The sequence below is a fragment of the Megascapheus bottae genome, chromosome 12 (genome assembly GCF_031878675.1).
Source record: "Megascapheus bottae isolate mThoBot1 chromosome 12, mThoBot2.hap1, whole genome shotgun sequence".
In the NCBI taxonomy this organism is placed as follows: domain Eukaryota; kingdom Metazoa; phylum Chordata; class Mammalia; order Rodentia; family Geomyidae; genus Megascapheus; species Megascapheus bottae.
Genome location: NC_143520.1, coordinates 34,020,063 through 34,040,662, shown reverse-complemented (window position 1 = coordinate 34,040,662; position 20,600 = coordinate 34,020,063). Strand labels below are relative to the sequence as shown.

Here is a 20,600-nt window from a genome sequence, read left to right as displayed (position 1 = left end):
AATGTTCTTCATCAGTCTTATGATCTTGGCCTTCTTACTGTATCTTGAAAGTGATTCTTCTCTTCTCCTATCATATCCTTGTCTGGGCCTCCATAATTTTAGAGAACAAATCTCACAATGAGACATTGCCTTTGTCCCCTGCTCTTCTTTCCTCTGTGTGTGTGTGTGTGTGTGTGTGTGTGTGTTCCTACTCTTCCAATGTTATCAAAATTGCCCCTCATCAACATAGAGTTTCCTCCTAGAGCCCTCTAATGGTACTTCTTCCTAATGGGAATAAAAAGAGCTTCACACTGATTATTCCCATTTAAAAAATGTAAGCACATGGCCCATGTGAACTGTTTTCAGAAATTGCTTCTACCAGGAGTGTCAATTGCAAGGTTTCCAAAGGCCTTTGTTCCTTCCATGTACTCTTGCCTCACTTTAGAAATCTTCTCCCAATTGTATACTTACCACATTTTTAAGATCAGTATGAAAGTCACCTCTCTTTCTTGAAAGAAAATTCTGTAATTTGCTCCCCAAAACCTATCCACACTTCACCCCACACCACCCCCCAGGCCCTAAACACACACACACACACACACACACACACACACACATACACACACACACACACACACACTGGTCTGAACAACTACTTTCACAGTTTTGCTTTCCCTACTACAGACCCTGTTTCCTGGGACTGACATGGCTGTTTTCCTTGTCATTCCTCCAGCTAGAATGTAGGGGGCCTTGACTCTAGCAAAGATGTCTGCTTTACCTCTGTCTTCACAATGCTTCATATATTCTACTTGGCACGTGGTAGGGAAAACATGCACTATGAATGAAGAGACAGAATATATCATTCAAGCTTTCTACTGATCATTTATCTATAAATTCATCCTTACAGCATCAAATACTATGGAGGGAGAGTCTTTGGACTATAGTAAGACACAGTTAAATATCTCTTTGAACAGCATGAAACCATATTATCCAGAAGTTAGAGAGAACATATTAAAAATGAGAGTAAGCTGTCATTTTAAATCACTTTGCAGTGTCACATGATATGTATCTATACTTTTACAATATACTGTACTAGCGATAGTTGTAATAATACAGATTCTAATATCTAATGTGGGTTTCAGAGAACATGTCCTCTGCCATCCTTAATAGAAATAAGTTACTCTCTCATCAAAGGGTTTTGAATTGTTTAATAACAATTCAACAAAAGCCAATTTTGGTAACAAAATTGGGTAACAAAAGCCAATTTTGATGTTTTTTGAGCATACTAGTGTCATAAGAGTAGAACTATCAGAAAATTATGCATATATATATATATATATATACCTCTAGGCACAGTACCTCCTTCCCTGTAAGTTTGTGTATAATTTTTCTCATTATCACCACTAGGTCTCTTTCACCATTGCCACTTTCCAGGCATTTACCATTCTCTGAAGAGCCATGTTTCTGATTATCTTTTCCCAAATGTATTAGCTTGCATTATTTAAGGCTGAATCTCATTTTATTATTTCCTGCTCGAATTTCTAAACTCCTTAAGTCCATTTGTATGATTCTTTTGTCCTCACAGATGTCCACAGTTCCTCCCAATTTAGTATCATCAGCACATTTAATTAATGCCCTGTTTACCTCCTTTTCTAATGAAACCAGTCCCTTGCTTCATTTCATCATACAAAGTAAAAATGTATTGGCAATAAAACAGTCCGAAGAAATTTTCCCTCACTGTAGGAGGGGAAGCTCAGGATAGAGCAAAGAATCATGTGGTGAGAAATGGACGGAGCAGCAGGGTGGTAAGCTAGTTTTCTGTTGTCCTCAAGCAAAACCTGCCTTATAGAGACCACACTTTAGCACATTGCCTGGCTAATATTCGTGTACATGTGGGTGCCTCTATGTGTGTTCCCTATTCTAGCTTTATTACTGTGACTATTTTTTCCTAGATAGATAAGTAGAAGATAGGTAGGTAGGTAAATAGATAGATAGATAGATAGATAGATAGATAGATAGATAGATAGATAGATAAAACATACTTAAATCTAGGTTGTAGCCAGATGCCAGTGGTTCACACATGTAATCCTAGCTACTTAGGAGGATGAGATGTGAGGGTTAAGGTTCAGAGCCAGTCCAGGACAGAAAAGTCCATGAAACTCTTATCTCTAATTAATCACAGAAAAATCCATAAGTGGCATTGTACTCTACTGGTAGAATGCTATCCTTGAGCAAAGGAGGTCAGGACCTACAGTTCAAGCCTTAGGACCAGGAAAACAAAACAAAACAAAATACCTACATAGTAATGCAATTATTTAAACAATAAAATATAAATAGTCAATATTTGGTAGCATTTAATCTATAATACAATTACAAAATCTATATGATTAAATCATGTTTGAATATTCATAGGCTCTTGATTCTTTTCAGTGATCTTTTTATTTTATCATATGCTGTAATCTAAGGGTTTTTTTCTTAGTTTTCCACCTGATCCCTAGAAGTAAATAAAATTTCTTGGAAATACCTAGAAAAAAATTATATTAATTGAAGTAAGCCAAACCCAGAGAAAAGTAGGTTGAATGGCTTGTCTCATTTGTAAAAACAAGAATATGTTCATGATGTTCTCAACGGAGAATCTCAGCAACGCATCTATTTAATACCATATATAATGAAGTATATCACATAAGCTCCAAGATATGGAAACAAGATATTCATATTATGTCCTATACATAGCTTTTTATTTGTTATATGTTTATGACTCTTAAATTTCTGTATCTTGTGTCTTGCATACAAAATTATTTACCAGGGGAAGGGAAAGTAAACACAGAAACAGCAGGCCAAAAGATGAACTAATGCAACAATGACACTAGGTTCATTATCAACATTACATTACAGCAACTTATGGGGGTGGGGAGGTAAAGGGAAAAAGGAAGTGGTAAGGTGAAAGACTGAAGAATGAAGTAACATTGTTTAAAAACAAATGTAATTATTACTTGATTACATTGAATAACTGTAACCCCTTTCAATAAAATAATAAATATAAAAAGAAAGAAATATATTGAATTTCTTATAAATTGTTTACTGGTAAGATAAATTTTTATTCAGTTATGTCCAGTTGGCAAACCAAAGTGAAAGAATATTTTAAACTCTAGAATTAATGGATTAGAAAATATAGTTTAACTGAAGAAAATGGACTTATCTGTTAATACTGGAGTAAGGACACTTGCTTTTATTGAATTATATCATTATTCTTTGACGATGTGGTCAAATAGATAGGAGTTAATTTATGTAAGTAAAGTAAAGATGGCATTTATTAAGCTCCCAGGATGTGCCAGACATAATGTTAGTTCTTTCCAACACACGTGCCAAATAAGCCTACATTAATTATCACCCAATATTCCTTAGTCTGTTTCTATCTCCAGCAGTATCTTGTCTTCTGTGTCATCGAGAGAGACAATCTTCAGAATGTGGATGGATTAGTATAAATCCATCAACTAAACTGAGGGAAAAATAGTTTCAAGCTTATGCTTTGAACAGGGTAAGCAGATGGCAGGCCAATATTTCTATTGTCTATACTAAAGACAATGCACATTTGAAGTGTTGAATTGAAGGCTGAAATACACTTCATATATAACAGAAGGCCAGCAAATATGTCATCACTGAAGGATAACATTCACAAAACAGTGATGAGGAATACTGTTAAGTAGTCACAACCTCACATTGTTTTTCTAGTGAGAAAAGTCTGATGCATAATGCATTCTTATGAGAGAATTTTCTCAGATGCCAAGACTTTACAGGCATAACTTCCATAAGTTTTAATGGGAGTTTCCTGCCAGCACCTGTTACAGTATAAAGTTCTTACTTTTCACACATAATCCAAGACTGACTTGGAACACTGTCTTGGAAAAACTAATATAGTGAAACCTTCTTATAATGTTTCCTCACGTATAATGTTCATCTTTTAATCCTTGGCCTGATATATGTATGTCCATGTTTTCAATTCAAATTCCTTTCCCACCAGAAAGGCTTCTTTCTGCAAGAATTTTTAACGGATGGAGAATGTGTTCCTAGGTAAACTAGTGAAAATGCTACATAAGGAAAAAGTTAGTAACATAGAAATTTTATTAATGCTAAAAATGACCTCTTCTGGGTTAGGTAAAGTGTAGATTGACTATATATTTCTGAGAAACCACTGTAAAAAAAATAGAGTTCCATGCTTAAAGAACAATAACCAGGGATTTTGAAACTGGATCACAGGTTAATATAATAAAGCTTGACCATATTTTCTCCATATATTTACACACTCAAATATGGTGATATTCATTATTCAAATAATATTGTATTTAAAGACAAAGGATTAACCATCAGTAATTTTAAGAGTATAAAATGATTTGATAAAATTAATGCTACATATTTAATCTAAATTATATAGTCCAATACAAAAATATAGAAGGAAAAGAAGCCACAATTAAAAGAGAAATAAACAGAATTTTCTGAGGAATGCAAAAAAATACTAGTTTATGAATAACCATTTTATTTTGTAAAATGTTTGAAGTCTCAAATTTTCTTAAAAACCTAACATAACTGCATATTTGTTATACTATATTTCCAGTATTATTGAATATCACTGTCTTGTTTTATAGGGTTATGGGTGGCGGGTATTTTTTTACTTGTTGGACTTTGTCAAATAATAAATTTTTAGAAAAATATTTCAATGTTGGCTTGGTTACTAGGTTAAAGTTGAAAAGAATATAAAAATTTCAAACCACAGGAAAACAACTGAAGACATGTCAGTGAAATTTTTAGTGGCACAAATCTGTATCTGAACATGGACACACGATGGCCTCCATTTTTCTTTTTCATTGCTAGTGAGTTGCATTACTCTATGATGTCTCCTTGCACCCATGTCTGACCTCTAATAAAATCTTTCTAGCAAACTTGCCTTTGGAAGAACATGTGTACCTCTGTTTAAAGTTCTAACACCTTTGTCACTCATTGGAGTACTAATTGAATGTAACTGCTTTAAAATGTTTCAATAAATCAGCTAACAATGAAAAGGGAGGGAAGGGGAATTCTGTTTCCTATAACAGTATTTTCAGACACTGGAAAAGAAAGGGTCTTATTGTGTTGTGTTGTGTTGTTTTGCTTTGCTTTGTCTGATAAAGCAAAGAAAGGGGAAAGGAAGCCACATTGTCACTTCTAAAAGCATACTGTGTTCCCCAGCTTGGTATCCTCCTCCTCTCCAATTTTACTTTTAGTGTACTTTGCTCTTGACTCAGGTGAAAGGTCACTCTTTTCCTTTTGATACTCTAGCCAAGGAATTAGTAGAAATGCATTTGGTTCTGGGTATAATAGCATTTCATTAGTATTTGTTTTAAAACTTGAAAGCAGATTAGAAATCTAGGACTTCATGAGTTTTTTAATGTCCAGGCCCACGTGTCTCTACTTCAGACAAATGAGTTGCTGGGGAAGACAGGTCATGAAAGAGAGGAGTGGTGTCAGATAGATCCAGTGATCGTACACAGACAGCTCCACATACAGTGGGCACAAAAGAGAGGAACAGTGAGAAAAGTCATGAAGTCAGGGACTACAATCCCTGACCAGAGAGGAGAAAGGCACTGTGTCAGAAGTCTCATGGTTCCAGGGGGGATGGTGCTTTTCTATGCACAATTTTAATCTGTAAAAAAAAGGCCTACTTCACTTAAAATGATTTTTTCCCAAGACTTTCCATTTCCTTATAAATGGAGCAGTGTCACTCCATGGTTCTCCTCATTTGTAATAATTAGTATATGTCTAGGATAGTCCTAGAAGAGGATTACAATAACTCAATAGTTATGTATATATGTCCATATAAGATGGGGTTAAGCTAAAGCAACTCCAAGATATGGAAACAAGAGATAGTTCTTTGTGGTTGTTGCTTTTAATGTACTATGTAAAGTGTTGAGTTTCTTTTTTCTTTCATTTTTCTCCCTATTTGTGTCCTCTGTTGTCACTGTATTTGATTTTGGTACCCTGTGTATTCTATATATGTTTGTCTGAATTAGGGAAGGGAACAGGAATAGAATAAAAAAGTGGTGTGACAAAGGACAAAGGGTAAACAACTCACAAGACAATATGTTGGTGAGGTGGGGTCGGTTGAGGGAGAGAAAGTGGGAGAAAAAAATGATGGCAGGGGTAAGAATGTTCAACAAAAATGTACTCATTACCTTATGTATGTAACTATAACCCCTCTGCACATCATCTTGACAATGAAATTTTTTTGCCAGTCCTGGGGCTTGAACTCAGGGCCTGAGCACTGTCCTTGGGCTTTCTCAAGGCTAGAACACTACCAATTGAGCCACTGCACCATTTCAGCCTTTTTTTTTTTTTTTTTTTTTTTTTGCCAGTCCTGGGCTTGAGCTCAGGGCCTGAACACTGGCCTTGGACTTTCTCAAGGCTAGCGCTCTACCACTTGAGCCTCAGCACCACTTCCGGGTTCGAGGAATCGAACCCGGGTCTTCATGCATGCTAGGCAAGCACTTTAACCACTAGGCCAAACTCCCGGCCCTTCAGCCTTTTTTTTTTGTATGTGGCACCTAGAAATTGCATCTGGTCCTTCCTGCATGCTAGGAGAGCACTCTACCACTAGGCCAAACTCCCAGCCCTGAAATTAAATTTAAAAAAAAAATTAAAAATTCAAAAGAAAAGAAAAACAAAGGCCTACATAGATCTAGAAACTTCAATATAAAGCAGTACAGTACCTGAAAGAAAAGTCATTATATAAGCTGTCCCTGAAGAAAGATTATTTTTTATAATTTCCTTATGATTAAAAAATATTATGGCAAAAATAAATCATGTTTAAAATTTAATTGCATCAGTTAGTCAACCTGAAAAATGTCCCTCTCCTTTCCTGAATCTATAAGAATAAAAGGAACAATTATTCCCCCTGTAAAAAATCAGTGTACCATGTTGGAGTTAAGAGGGCTAGATAACATGATCCAAATGCTTCCCCTGCTTAAATTTTTTTCTACCTTTAGATATACTGACTTTTTCTTTTTGTTCCTATCCCATCACTTATTGCCCTTGACTCCTTTCCTTCCATCCATTCATATCTCACATTCTTCTGAAGTTAAGTTTTGTATATTGGAACTTTTTGGTTAATGTCAGCTCTTAAGAAAAGATCGAGTAGATTAACTGACACTAAACTAGGTCATATGATTACTGACATTTGATGAGCAATTTCTCCATGTGTTTTGAGATAAGGTAATACAATTCGAAGTGCAGAATTTTAAACACAAGTAAAACTGTGCAAAACGATTTACCCAAACTTCTAAAAATACATCTAAAATATAGCCTTCTTTATTAATCTTAAGACGTAGGTGGAGGAGGACCAATGGCATAAAATCTAGACTTTCAATAAGACAGGCTTTCATTTCCACCTTCTAATAGTACATCAAGAATAAACTATCAGTTAATGATTGTGGGTTGTTTTTATTCTTATTATTGTAATTAATAGAGGGGTTACAGTTATATTCGCCAGATAGAAAGAGCATTACTTAACACACATTGATACCCCTTCTCACTATTTTGCCCCATCCCTTCCCCCACCCCCACCCCTCATCTTGTTTCCCCCATCCCCTTTTCTATTTCACATAAACAAATAAACATATATACAATATACCAGATTGTAAAGTAAGATACTATAACAATATGAGAATAACCAAGGGACAGCAAAAGAGATGAGAAATAACATAGTGCATTAAGAACAACATTCATTCATTATATAGCTCGTGTTTCCATAAATATAATTCTGAAAACTCAAACATTGCAGCCTTGTGGAAATGGAGATGTAAGGATATTCTTTGTTTACATTTCATATAAAGTAATACATGAATTGTATTAGTAAGTTTGATTCTCACCATTTAGAAAAGTACATGTATCAGAAGGAACTCCATATATCTTATATTAATGAACAATAACATATGTAAAGCCTCATAGTTTGATAACATATTGGATAGCAATAATAGAGACTAAATATACATAATTATATGTTTATATACATGTATATGTACACATATAGCAATAAGACTTTCAATGTAGGTCTATGTATAAAAATAGCCAGAAGCAGGAAATCTGGATTATATTAGACCAGTGCTAGATGAGTTTGAAATAAGGAAGCAATTGGTATTGGAATGCCCTTCTTTTAAGTCAACAGTAGTGCTTTAAGTAAAACTAAAGGTTATATAATACTTCTCTTGATAGCTTACAGCTCTCATCTTGTCAGAAATTAAGCTAAGAAGATAGCCTTCTCATAGGCCCAAAAAAAAAACCTTCAATAATCTTTCTACCAGTATTATAATAACAGAAATTATAAAGGCAACTTCAATATAATCTGTTGGCTTTTAACTATATTTATTTATTGTATGATATTTAAGATTGTACATAGCATATTGATTGTCAAGAGAGAATCAAGATTCTAAGTAGGAAAATGACCTTATCTTTTCGGGTCTAGACCAGAGACCTTATGCTTTTATGCAAACTTTGTCAAAATGATTCCAATAATAAAATAGTACATAAAAGCCCTTAAAATTCAAACTTCTGTGTGCCCCAGATTTTGAACCTGATTTCAAGTATTAAAATATGTTCCAGCTAAATTAGAAATGTGAAATATTAAAGCATATAGAGTAGATTTATGATACTTTCTAAATATTTCTTTATTTTTTATTTTGCAGATAATGTATAGAAGAGTTACATTTACAGTCATCAGGTAGTAGGTACTACCTGAAGTAGATTAGTTCTGGTACACTGACACCCCTTCTCATGTTTTTGTCCCTGTTTCCCCCCCCCCATATCCTCCCTATCATCTTTTCCCCCTTATGTTCAGCTTGTGAAAATAGAATTATTTGATAATTATTTATTATCAAAGCTAAGAGGCATAATTCATGGCATAATAGCAATAAATATTACTATTATTTGTCCATAAGATTAATGTATTTATGTATGAACAGATATATATTTTAAAATGTTTGAGAATACATACAATAATTTTTGAAAGCATGTTTATAATCCCACTTCACAGGCAATAACTACTAACATATCAATGTGTATTTTATGTTAAATATATGTGGATATATGGATATGTATGTTTGAGGCTATTCTCTATCCAATAACTTTCATTCCATTATTAGATGATGTTTAATCAGTATTTGTCTAATCACATGGAGAGTATTTTGTCAACTCAAGGAAGAAATGTCTATCCAATACATATTAAAATGTATCTTGCCTTTCATTACATTACAATTTAAAGTAAATCTATGTGACATGTAAGTATAAATATGCCCAGTTTATATGTCTTTAGCAGTAGTATTAACAATACCTACTGAATAGTCTCTTATGTTCTTAAAAAGGAAATGGTGAACTTATTTATATTTTTGAGAATAGAAAGCTTAGACTTTCCATCCTCATCCATGGTTGAGATTAAGAGCCTCTCCATCTTTTGGAAAGTGTCTATTGATACTAGAATTTCTCTGAAGCTGGACAGAACACCAAAAATTTGAAAATAACCATTTTGTCTCTGTTTAACATTGCTGGTTGATATGCCCAGACAAGTTTACAGAATTTATCCTGCCTTTGTGCATGTAATTTGCTTTACTAATTCACAGGAGAGTAGAGAAGAACCCTCTTTTACCTGAGTACTTAGTAGCGGCAGCCATGAAAACCCTCCAGGAAGTGGCTAGCCAAAGGGTCTGAATTACAGCCACCTCCCCAAAGAAGATCAAAAGTTACACTCTACCAACTCAGAGACACTGAGAAATGGTTGAATGTGTTCTAAATTAAACTGCCTTGGTGGTGAGCGGAGATCTGCCAAAATCTTTCAATTAATCACTTTTACCTTCAGGGCAGAGTTAGGCCTGAGAGTATTTCAATAGGTTTTTATTGGAACAGGGTTATTTCTGATATTAAACTATGTTGCACAAAGTAAAAATAATGTTATTTTTAAGTTGCTACTCTTGTTAAATAAAAGTTGGCAAGTATTCCTGAGGTCTGTATTGTGTCTGAGTATTTGTGTATGTGTGTGGCTTTTTCTTGTCCCATATGCTTCATTGATTAAGAGAGAGAAAATGAGAGAGATGAGAGAGAGAAAGAGAGAGAGAGAGAGAGAGAGAGAGAGAGAGAGAGAGAGAGAGAGAAACAGCAATTAATTATGTAATAAATATATTCATCTAATCATTTTCATTAATAATGAGCTATACATAATAGAACCGAAGTTTTAAGTGCATACTTCTGTATAACACAGTTGAGGTTTCTTTTCCTACATTTTCAGCAGTAAGTTAATTAGAATCACCTGCATTTCCTTGGGTGGACACCAAATGGATTGCAAACAAAAACAGATTAAAATAGCTGCTGGAGCTCATGGCATACAGATGACAAGATTCACAGAAAGTACAGCAGTGCATTGAAAATGTTCACTTTTCAAACAATTTTAAAGGAAATTTAGCTCTTGCGACTTCTCTGTAAAAAGCTGCTTGTAAGTGTTTTGCTGAAAGGCTAGAATGGCTTTGTTTCTGATGCCTTGATGAGTGAAAGAAATGTTTAAGAAAGATCACTTTACAGAGAGATTCAGGCTGAAATGTGATGACTGTGATTCAAGCCAAGCCAAAAATTACAGTTCAGAATGAAAGAGGAGGGACGTGGTTTGGGAATCCATTTTCCCACATTCCTGAATCTCAATCATCCCAGCCAATGTTTAAAAAAAAAGAAGAAGAAGAAGAAGCCCAATGGAAAACAATGAGGTCACGTTGTTTAGATGTTTAAAGGAAAATAGGAGTGGAGAAATTGAAAAGAATGGCAATGAATATATGAATTTTAAATCAATATCTATTTCAAGTATGATAGAATCAAAGGCTAGACTTTGTATAACTTTTATGACTTCATCACTAAAAGAGCCATTTTTTTCAGAATTTTCTTCTTGTTTGTATTGTTGAGTCTTTTATTGCATGTGCTTAACTTATGAAAGACTGTTACTAAAATCTTAAAGAGGAAAAATCTTGTGTAGGCACAGAATGCAGATTAGTCCTTTCCACAATCCCACTTCTCCTTTAAGAATGACATCTCTACAAGCTCATTTTTCCTCCTTGAACTTACTAGGTCTTTTTTAGTGCTATATGGACCTCAGGTTATGTTGGTGTCTTTGCTTGCAAACTATCAGATGATTGTGGTGGGTCAAAACAAATTCTTTGTTCTTATAACTCCTATTTATTTTAATGAAACACAGTATGCAAGTCCCAATACCAAAAGAATGATTTATTTACATCAGCATAATCACAGCATAACAGTGGAATTGAAACAAAGAACTCTGAGAAAGATAGGAGCTGAACTAAAGGCAACTTCCAACTTCTAATATCTTCCAGTGATAATTTCACTTAAAACAACCACTTGATCTTAATGATAACCAGGGTCTTTAAGATGAAGATTTTTATTAAAAATGAAATATGAGAAAGTATCAAAGATTATTTCTAAGAATCCTGTTTTCCATTTTCTAAAATCCTTTCATTTGGTCATCTTCGATCTTCTATCAGAGTATAAATGACGAAATGTTATTTCCTAATGAAATGTTATCCTCAGTCTGAGGGTTTCCTGGGATCTTCTTAATTTCAGAGATTTTCATAATGGACCTAAGACTGGTAACCTCTGCAATGCCTACTTAGGCCAACAATCCCATATAACTCAAAGAGTGGAGTGGGATGTGGAGGAAAGCATTTGATAGTGAACCTAAAACTACTCCTCATTTAAAATTTTCTGTGTTTGATATGACTCCTTCATTAGTCTAATGTGGATGTCCTTTGTTTTGTGTGCTTTTACTTTATATTTAATTTAAATCTGAAATTTACTGATCTCTAATATAGTGACTATATAATCAGTACAAAGTAATGGTTTATTCATCAGTATCATAACCTCTGAACCATTCTAAAGGAAAAAAATCATTTTTCTTATTAACTTCTTTCAATTTAACTTTATTTTACATTTAGCAAGAAATACCTACTCTTTCCACAGTAAAAGAAGGCAAAACTCCTTAATTTGCATATAAATCTCCTACAATTACCTAGTAGATGAAAATTCATTCAGAGACGACAAATACAGAACAGACCAAGGAAATTTGTACAATGATTTCAACCAAAACAAATAAGTAAGCAGAAGTAGTAAGAGAAAAATTACACATAAGTATTTATTATATTAAGAGAAAAAGAAAAATATCTCGCAATAACAAACTCTATGAAAAGAGAACTCATTGCAAAAATACAAAGCAATATGACAAAAATAACAAAAAGAGGAAAAACTGGAAAGCAAAGGGTTCGAGAAGTTGAAGAGAAAAATTGTAATAAAGCTTGCATTGTTAAAATCATAAATGACAATAATCATTGTCATGAGAAAAAACAAGAGAATTTAGTAACACATTGAAACTGATCCATGAGTTAGCATGGTATCCCCATATTTAAAATCTTCACTGGGATTCTATATCATAAACATGCATAATTTAATCTATCATCATTGATATCCCACGCACCAATAAAATCCCTTGACAGAAAGATGCCAACCATCTAATGAACATTTTGTTCCCAGTATTAAAAACTCTATCTTTATGAAAGGTAATTCAGGCTTCCCACTGAAGTCAGCCTGAGAAAATAAGAAAATATATCTGATTTTCATTTTTCAATGAATTTCCAATAAAACAATAAAAAGATGTGTTTGAAAGAAGGGATAAAATGAATGATGCTAAAAAAAGAATAGGTGCCATCAGCAAACCAGAAATAGAAATTCCAGGAAGACAAAGAGCAGATGGGATCAAAGTAAATAGAGAAATTAAACAAGAAAAAGAAAGCCACCATTCCCAGACACCATAATTAATCACAATTCTTTCCAGGGACATCTAGAGAATATTCTCTCTTGGATTCAACAATTAAAAAGAAGAAAAATCATCAAGAGACAGTATATAAAGTAATTCATTAAATGATAGGACCTAACTGCTGGGAAGGATGGGCCCTAAGTCTTTTATTCTGCACCTTGATAAACCTACAGCAACCACTTAAGCATTTGGTCAAGTTTTATTAGAAGAGCACAGAAGTAGCTGATATCTAAATGGAAGACAGTAGAGAACCAAGTACTTTGGTTTTCCTACAATAGGGAGTTTTGCCTTAGAGCACTGTAACCGAGTACTCCATGCCCAGAGTAATGGTCCTTTCATTTGGTAGTTGACAGAATCCCCTTTCCACTGTTCATTCACCATTCACCCAATGTACAAGAAGCCCTCACTCAGCCTTCTTATTAAAAATCCAAGCGAACAGAGAGAAAGATCAGTGTAAATATGAGTTGAGAATTTGCATCCAAATTGTTTGTATCTTAATTGCTTGGAAGTGTTTCAGAAATCAAAAAAAAATTAACTTGAAGTATTTGCATATATTTATGTAGAGAATGAGATATCTGGGGAAGAGATCAAGCTCTAGATATAAAACTCATTTATGTTTTATGCACATCAGTACACATTGCCTGAAAGTAGTTTCATACAATATTTCCCATAGTTGGGGATATGAAACAAAGTTTAATCATGTGAAATTTTCTACTTAGTGTGTCATATTGTCACTTAAAAATGTTTCAGATTTTGAGGCATTTCACATTTCAGATTTTCAGATTATGGATGCTCCAAACATACAGGAGTTTCTACAACCATTCTATATGTTATTTTATTTATTCAACCACAAGTTTAATCTGATATTTAACAACACATCTATAAAATTACTAAAGAAAATTTATTTTCCTCAAGAAATTCTAAGTACAAAAAAAGAGATAAAGTAATTACAAGCATTTCTTGAGCACTACAAGAAACTTTTTTACTTGATAAGATCTAGATATGGAACATTTCTGGGTAAACTTTTGCTGTGTGTTTGTGATTATTATATTTTAGTACCAGTATAGGGGCATGAAGTAAGGCTCTCATAACCTCAGCTTTTTTATTCATGACTGGTGCTCTACCACTTGAATCACATCTACCCTTTTGGCTTTTTGCTAATTAATTAGCAATGGAGTCATTCAAATGTGTCTGTTCAACTTGACTTTTCATCCTCAATCTTCTTTGCTAAGATTATAAATACCAATGAGCCCAGTACTACAAATATAAGTTTTTTAACATTTAAAAAATACATATATATGGGATAAAAATCAGGTATGTGTGGAGAAGTTACAATTCTAATTTTTTAATTATCTTGTTTTATAATCAGAATTATGTCAACTCTTTTTTATAGCAACATTCATTCATAAAAAACTGTATGGCAATTGAAGAGTTGTCATCTCATGAGAATTTAGTAATAACCAAATAATACCAGCACACAGTTACAGAATAAATGCTAACCATTAACATAGAGTATAAATTTGAGTTTTAAATTGTATTTTATATTTTCAGTCTGGATTAAAAATGAGTGAACAGATATGTCTACAATGAATCATTAGAAGTACTTCAATTCAGAGGAGAAGGAATAGTTCTGAATTGTACAAAGACTTGATTTTAGCTCAGAACCAAGTAGGGTTTTGGAAGGTCAAATAAAGAAATCTTTAACAGATTAGGACAGCTAGTGTTCCCGTGCTTGATGGTTCTTGTCAGAGGAAAAGCCAGATGTGCAAAGTATTGGGAGAGTGATTCTTCTTAGGGTAGTTCTGGTCTACTAGAAATTAGGAAGCACCATAAATCTCAGGACAGGGACTGTTGGGCAAAATTCCCAGCCCTTATTTGCAGTCTCAAGAGATTTGGAAGCCATTACGGAGTCAGGAAAACAAGTAGGCTTTTGGGATACGGCTAGGCAGGCTCAAATTCCACATCTCCACGGTATGCCCAGCAGTCAGGCTACCAAGAATGCTACCTAATCCAGTTTGCAGCTATTTTCATCAGGCTCATCTATATTGTCAAAAAGGAAAAAAAAATGCCCATATTTTGGTAGATCAACCAATAAACTCTGAGGAGTGTTGGTCTGTAAGATTTCTTTTTGGGAAGTGTCTGAGATTTATGGTGGGAATTACTTATGACAGCTACATTCTTTCCACTGAGTTTAGACTACCATTTGGTCCCCAAAACTCCTAATTGTGTGTCTATCCCAGTCTAAAAGGAGGAAAGGACTTTTGAAAATGCCCACAGCAGTACCTAGTGATTTCTGCCAGTGGTAAACTCTATCATGCAACCAAAGAAAGTCAGCTGATAACGAAAAAAAATGATATTTCAGTGGATGTGTGGATTTCTTCTGAAAGCTTTCTGTGACCTTTGTAAATGCCACTCTGATTCTCAAAACTTTACAATGACTTTGTTTCATAATGTTACTGAAGTATTTTTAGCCTAGCCGGCAAATTTTCTGTCAGTATTCACAGCCATGTTATTTTCTGGAAAGAGGTAACTCTCAAAGTAATTTGTCTCCAAACTTTACCAAAGCACTATGTGGGTACCTTGAAGACATTGCTCATTTAAAATAATCATACCAAGTCTAATTATATTTCCAAAATAAGTAGTTTTCAATCCAAAAGGATAATGTGGTCATGAAAAGGATGTCCAAATCCACCAATTTACATTGGTTTGGTTTGGCATAATTTTCAAAGTTCTTGGAGCAAGAAGAGGATGACATGTGAATAATTACAATTTGGATATTCCCTGAGCTTTGGGATTGCTGTTCTATGAGCCATACAGCAAAAATCTAGTCAACTTTAGGACTATACCTATATAACATCCAATTGCCAAGTTTCACTGATTGCACCAGATTATTTTGCAAAGTACAGTCACTGACTTTCTAATATGTACTAAATTGTCATTTTTCACTTTATTTGTATAATTTAAAAGTTATGATAACACTAGAGAAGGAGCCATTTAAAGCAGGAGCCACTTCTGTCAGAGATTATTATCATCCACAAGATGTGTGGTGTTGATATCTCTGAATCCTATGCCATTGGAAGTTGTGTCAAGTTAGATTCATATTGCATCTGAAAAGCTTTACTTGACTCCTCTTACTTTCTGGTTTCTATCTAAAGCCACAAAACAGTTTCTCAGCTGTTACTCAGCTCTGCAACCACAGTGGTAGCACAGGTCTACATTACTCACCAGCACCCCCTCCTTTTATCCCAGAAGCAAGTAGGTTATTAGTTTAGGATGAGACAACTTTTTTGAACAGTATACTATTTTCCAGTGGCTCATATGTAACATATCCAGAGTCATGTACAACTTTTCCAAATGTTTTTGATTATTAAGCTTTAAAAAACTTCTTTTCTAAAAAAAATTTCAAAAAAAATACCAAGAGAAGTTCTTTTTTGTTGGAACCTGAAGTGTTTATAAGAGAAAAGGAAAGGTTTTGGATAACAAGGAATTTCAATTTGCAAATTGAAATCAGTTTGCATCTGAAGACAACATATACATTTCATTGGCCTTTGAAGTCAGAGTCTCACAGATTCAAAATAAAATTGCATTGATGTTAAACCTCACTTAAAAGAATATGCACATTAAAATGAAATTGAAAATAAGTCTGAATCTGCAATAAAATTCTGTTTACATTTCATAATTTCACATATCATTGACCTCTTGTTAGAGCTCAACTAATTAACAAAACAAAAAAATTAATTTAAAAAGGAAACACTTAATTTTCTGATTTTTCTTAGATATCAATTGACTTTTCATCTTTCATAATTATCTTAAATGTGATTAATTAACTGATTCTTTAAATATATAGATAGATAGATAGATAGATAGACATATAGATAGATAGATAGATAGATAGATAGATAGATAGATAGATAGATAGGGGCCAGGATCAGAGGCTAGTAGTAAAATGCTTGCTTAGCATGCATGAAACCCTGGATTCAATTCCTCAGTACCACATACTCAGAAAAAGCCAGAAATAGAGTTGTAGCTTGAGTGGTAGAGTGCTAGCCTTGAGCAAAAATGGCCAGGCTCTGAGTTCAAGCCCCATGACTGGCAAAAAATACATATATTTAATATATTTGTATATTTTATATAATTTATAATATTATATATATATTTATATAATATATATTAGATCTGTCATTTGGAAAACAAAAATACAAGTTTTACTGATGTTTCTCTTTTCTTATTTATTTACTTTAACTTCAATGCAATTGCTAACTTAGGAGAAAAAATATGTGGGCAACTGTAGAAGACAATTGTGTAGAGACAAACCAAAAGACCTGGTCAAAATTCTCATTGGCAGACAAAATAACATTATTCACCACAAGTGGTCAACATTTGACAGTGTCTACCAGTAAAATCTTCTCAAAAGCTCCAAATTCCCATCATGAACTTTTTTCTGATGACAGTATAGCACCTCCCAGAATGAATTCAATGAATTCCAAAAGTTTCTCAGAAAAATTTGAGACAGAAACTCTGAGAGGATACACTTATTTAACTGTACAAATTTTTATATTTTGTCCACATGTTTTGCATAATTTAAAATCTTACAGGTTAAAGTAAAACACCAAGCACTTTGTAATAAAAAGCAAGAAAAATTAGCTAGCAAATTATTTATAACTTTATCTTTTAACATTCTGTACTTATGTTCATAAACTTAATACCAACTGGAATCAGTACTAAAATTAGGAATAAGATAATAGAAAAATTTTAATTAAGATGACATTCACATTTAAGCTGTCAAGTGCATACTATGAAACAAAGAATTTAGAGTCTTTGTAGATTAATGAAGCTATTTTGTACATCAGGAAGAAGGATTTTTTTGATATTTATAAATATCCATTTGTTCCTATTATCACTTATGAATCCCTCACAATCTATATTTCTCAGAATGGTTAGCATGTCAGTAATTTAATGTTTATTGTTAGATCATTATAGAACCACAAAAGTCACATGAATGAATATATTTGCAAGCAGTGAATTCTGTGTTACTTCTATTATCCCAAGCTACTCCATTTTTATTATGTAAAAGACTGAAAACAACAGTGAATTATTAGCCTAAATTATGACATGAATATTACTGGTATAAGTTATAATGTTACACTACAACCAGTCGACAAAATGATTCTAATATTCCTAATTTAAAGTATATGGGACTGAGGCCATGGCTCAACTGGTAGAATACTTACATAGCATGAGGTCCTGAGTTCAACCCCAGTACCAGAGATGGGAATTCAATGTAAGAACTCATTTCATGTCAACAAAGAGCTTCATAAAATCTTTATTTGTTATTTGTTACACTGTGAAAATAATTTCATCCAATTTATTAATCCTTACTATTCACAATTACAATGATTAACAATGATACTCAACCACCTACCTAGAGAAATGTGGTGAGGAATTTCATCAGGCCTGTCCTCATATAGCCTAGAGACATCAAAGAATATATTATATATATATAGAGAGAGAGAGAGATAGATAGATAGATATGTTTTCATTCATGTTAGACAAGCACTCTACCACTAGACCAAATTCCAGGCCCCTTTTATGTCTTTCATTTCCCTCCCTCCCTCCTTTCCCTCTCCCTCTCTCCCTTCCCCCTCTCTCCCCCCTTCCTCCCTTCCTCCCTTCCTCCCTCCCTCCCTCCCTCCCTTCCTTCCTTCCTTCCTTCCTTCCTTCCTTCCTTCCTTCCTTCCTTCCTTCCTTCCTTCCTTCCTTCCTTCTTTCCTTCCTTCCTTCCTTCCTTGCTATCAAGATTGTACAATTAGTATTTCTGAGAGACAAAAATGTGCTTAAATGAGTATTTTTCTTTACATTTTCTTGTTTCTCAATTCTCTTGTTTCTTACTTGATCATTAAAATAACCAAATACTATATATAAAGAGATGTGTCAAAAAGGAGTGTGGATTGTAAAAATCCACTGACAGGATAAGTTATTTTCCTCAAGAGTTTTTACATCATCTAAAACTACCATTTGAAGAGGATTTGATTTATTTTGTACAAAATGGAGCACCCCATTATCAATATGACTTTTGAAATCACCAAAATAGTTTTATATTTGGGATAGGGTTTTCACTATGCAGTTTCAAATTATCGGATCAATATGTTACCTTATAGTGATCACAGGAGAAAAAGAGCAGGTTGAGAGGGAATGAATGGAGAGAAAGGGAAGGGGAAGAAAAAGGAAGAGAGAAAAGTGAGAAGGGAGGAAAGCAGAGAGAAAATAATTGAAGAAAGCACAAAGAAAATAGCAAAGAAAAAAAATAAGTCACAAATACCTTGACTTATTTTTTTCATTCTGAAAATCAACAATAATTACCAGGGACTAATGGTTCACACCTGCAATCCTACCTACTCCAGAAGTTGACATCTAAGAATTGAGGTTCAGAGCCTGCTTAGTTAAGAAATTCCATAAATTCCTTAGCTCAAATTAACGACCAAAAACCTAAAAGTAGAGATGTGGTTCAAGTGGTAGAGTGCTAGCTTTGAGGAAACAAAACAAAGCAAAAAAAAAAAAAAAAAAAAAAAAAAAACCCTCAGGGATAGCACCCAAGCCCTCAAGACTGGTAGAAAAAATGATGGAAAGAAGGAAGGAAGGAAGGTAGGAAGGAAGAAAGGGAGGGAGGGAGGGAGGGACAGAAGGGAGGGAGGGAGGGACAGAAGGGAGGGAGGGAGGGACGGAAGGACGGAGGGAAATGAAAGACATAAAAGGGTCTGGAATTTGGTCTAGTGGTAGAGTGCTTGTCTAACATGAACGAAAACCTTGGTTCAATTCATCGCTATACATATACATAGCCAAAAATGGTGCTGTGGCTCAAGTGGTAGAACTTTAGCCTTGAGAAAACCGAAAGACAGTGCTTAGGCCCTGAGTTCATGCTCCAGGACTGGCAAAAAAAAAATTTTTGAAGGTCCTTTAATTTAAGTCACAGAAATTTGTTTTCTCTGTAAGGAGAAGATATTCACTGATCTTTCCACAATTACATTTTTATTTTTACCATCTCAGTTTTTATCTAAGCTAATATAAAATATGTCCCTTTATTTTCAGGCCTAGATGTTGATGGAATATATCGAGTTAGTGGCAATCTGGCAACAATACAGAAGTTAAGATTTATTGTTAACCAAGGTAAGTGATTTCTTCAATTCAGTTCACATTGTTTTATCTATGTGAACTATGAAAGTTAATGGTATATCTTTAAAGGGAAAAGTTGAAGAAGTTAAGCAATTATCACTAGAAAATTAAACATAACCACTTTACTTGGAGATGAAGAGAGAAAGGGAAACTCATAGTAATAAGTAATGAGTAGAATATGAAATATTATAATTGGAAGAAAATTAAAGAAAGAAAAATCACTCACATTTGAAAATAATACTTATTTATTATGGTCACTTAATGAGTGAAATAAAATTAATGAATAACTATCAAAATCACAGATGTAAGAAATATCATCTGCATACAAAAGATTTGCACACTGAGATATGAATATAGTTTTAAACATCTGCAAATTAAAACAATGTCTAAAATCTTAAGCACACCAACAAAAGTTTAGATGTGGAGCAAAAGAAATTCCATTCATTGCAGTTGGAAATGCAATATGGAATAGTGATTTGGGAAGATATTTTGATGTTTTGTTTTGCCAGTCCTGGGTCTTAAACTCAGGGACTGAGCACTATTCTTGGGCCTTCTCAAGGCTAGAGCT

The 20,600-nt window shown here is 33.8% G+C and overlaps 1 protein-coding gene across 3 annotated transcripts in view; it reads left to right on the top strand.

Annotated features, from left to right (window-relative positions):
- Arhgap15 (Rho GTPase activating protein 15) overlaps positions 1–20,600 on the top strand; it is a 626,004-nt gene that overhangs the window by 401,965 nt on the left and 203,439 nt on the right. For all 3 annotated transcript variants that reach the window (XM_090343126.1, XM_090343125.1, XM_090343127.1), the window contains one exon: positions 19,949–20,026. In XM_090343126.1, coding sequence (XP_090199252.1) covers positions 19,949–20,026 — 78 coding nt within the window. The remainder of the gene's footprint in view (positions 1–19,948; positions 20,027–20,600) is intronic.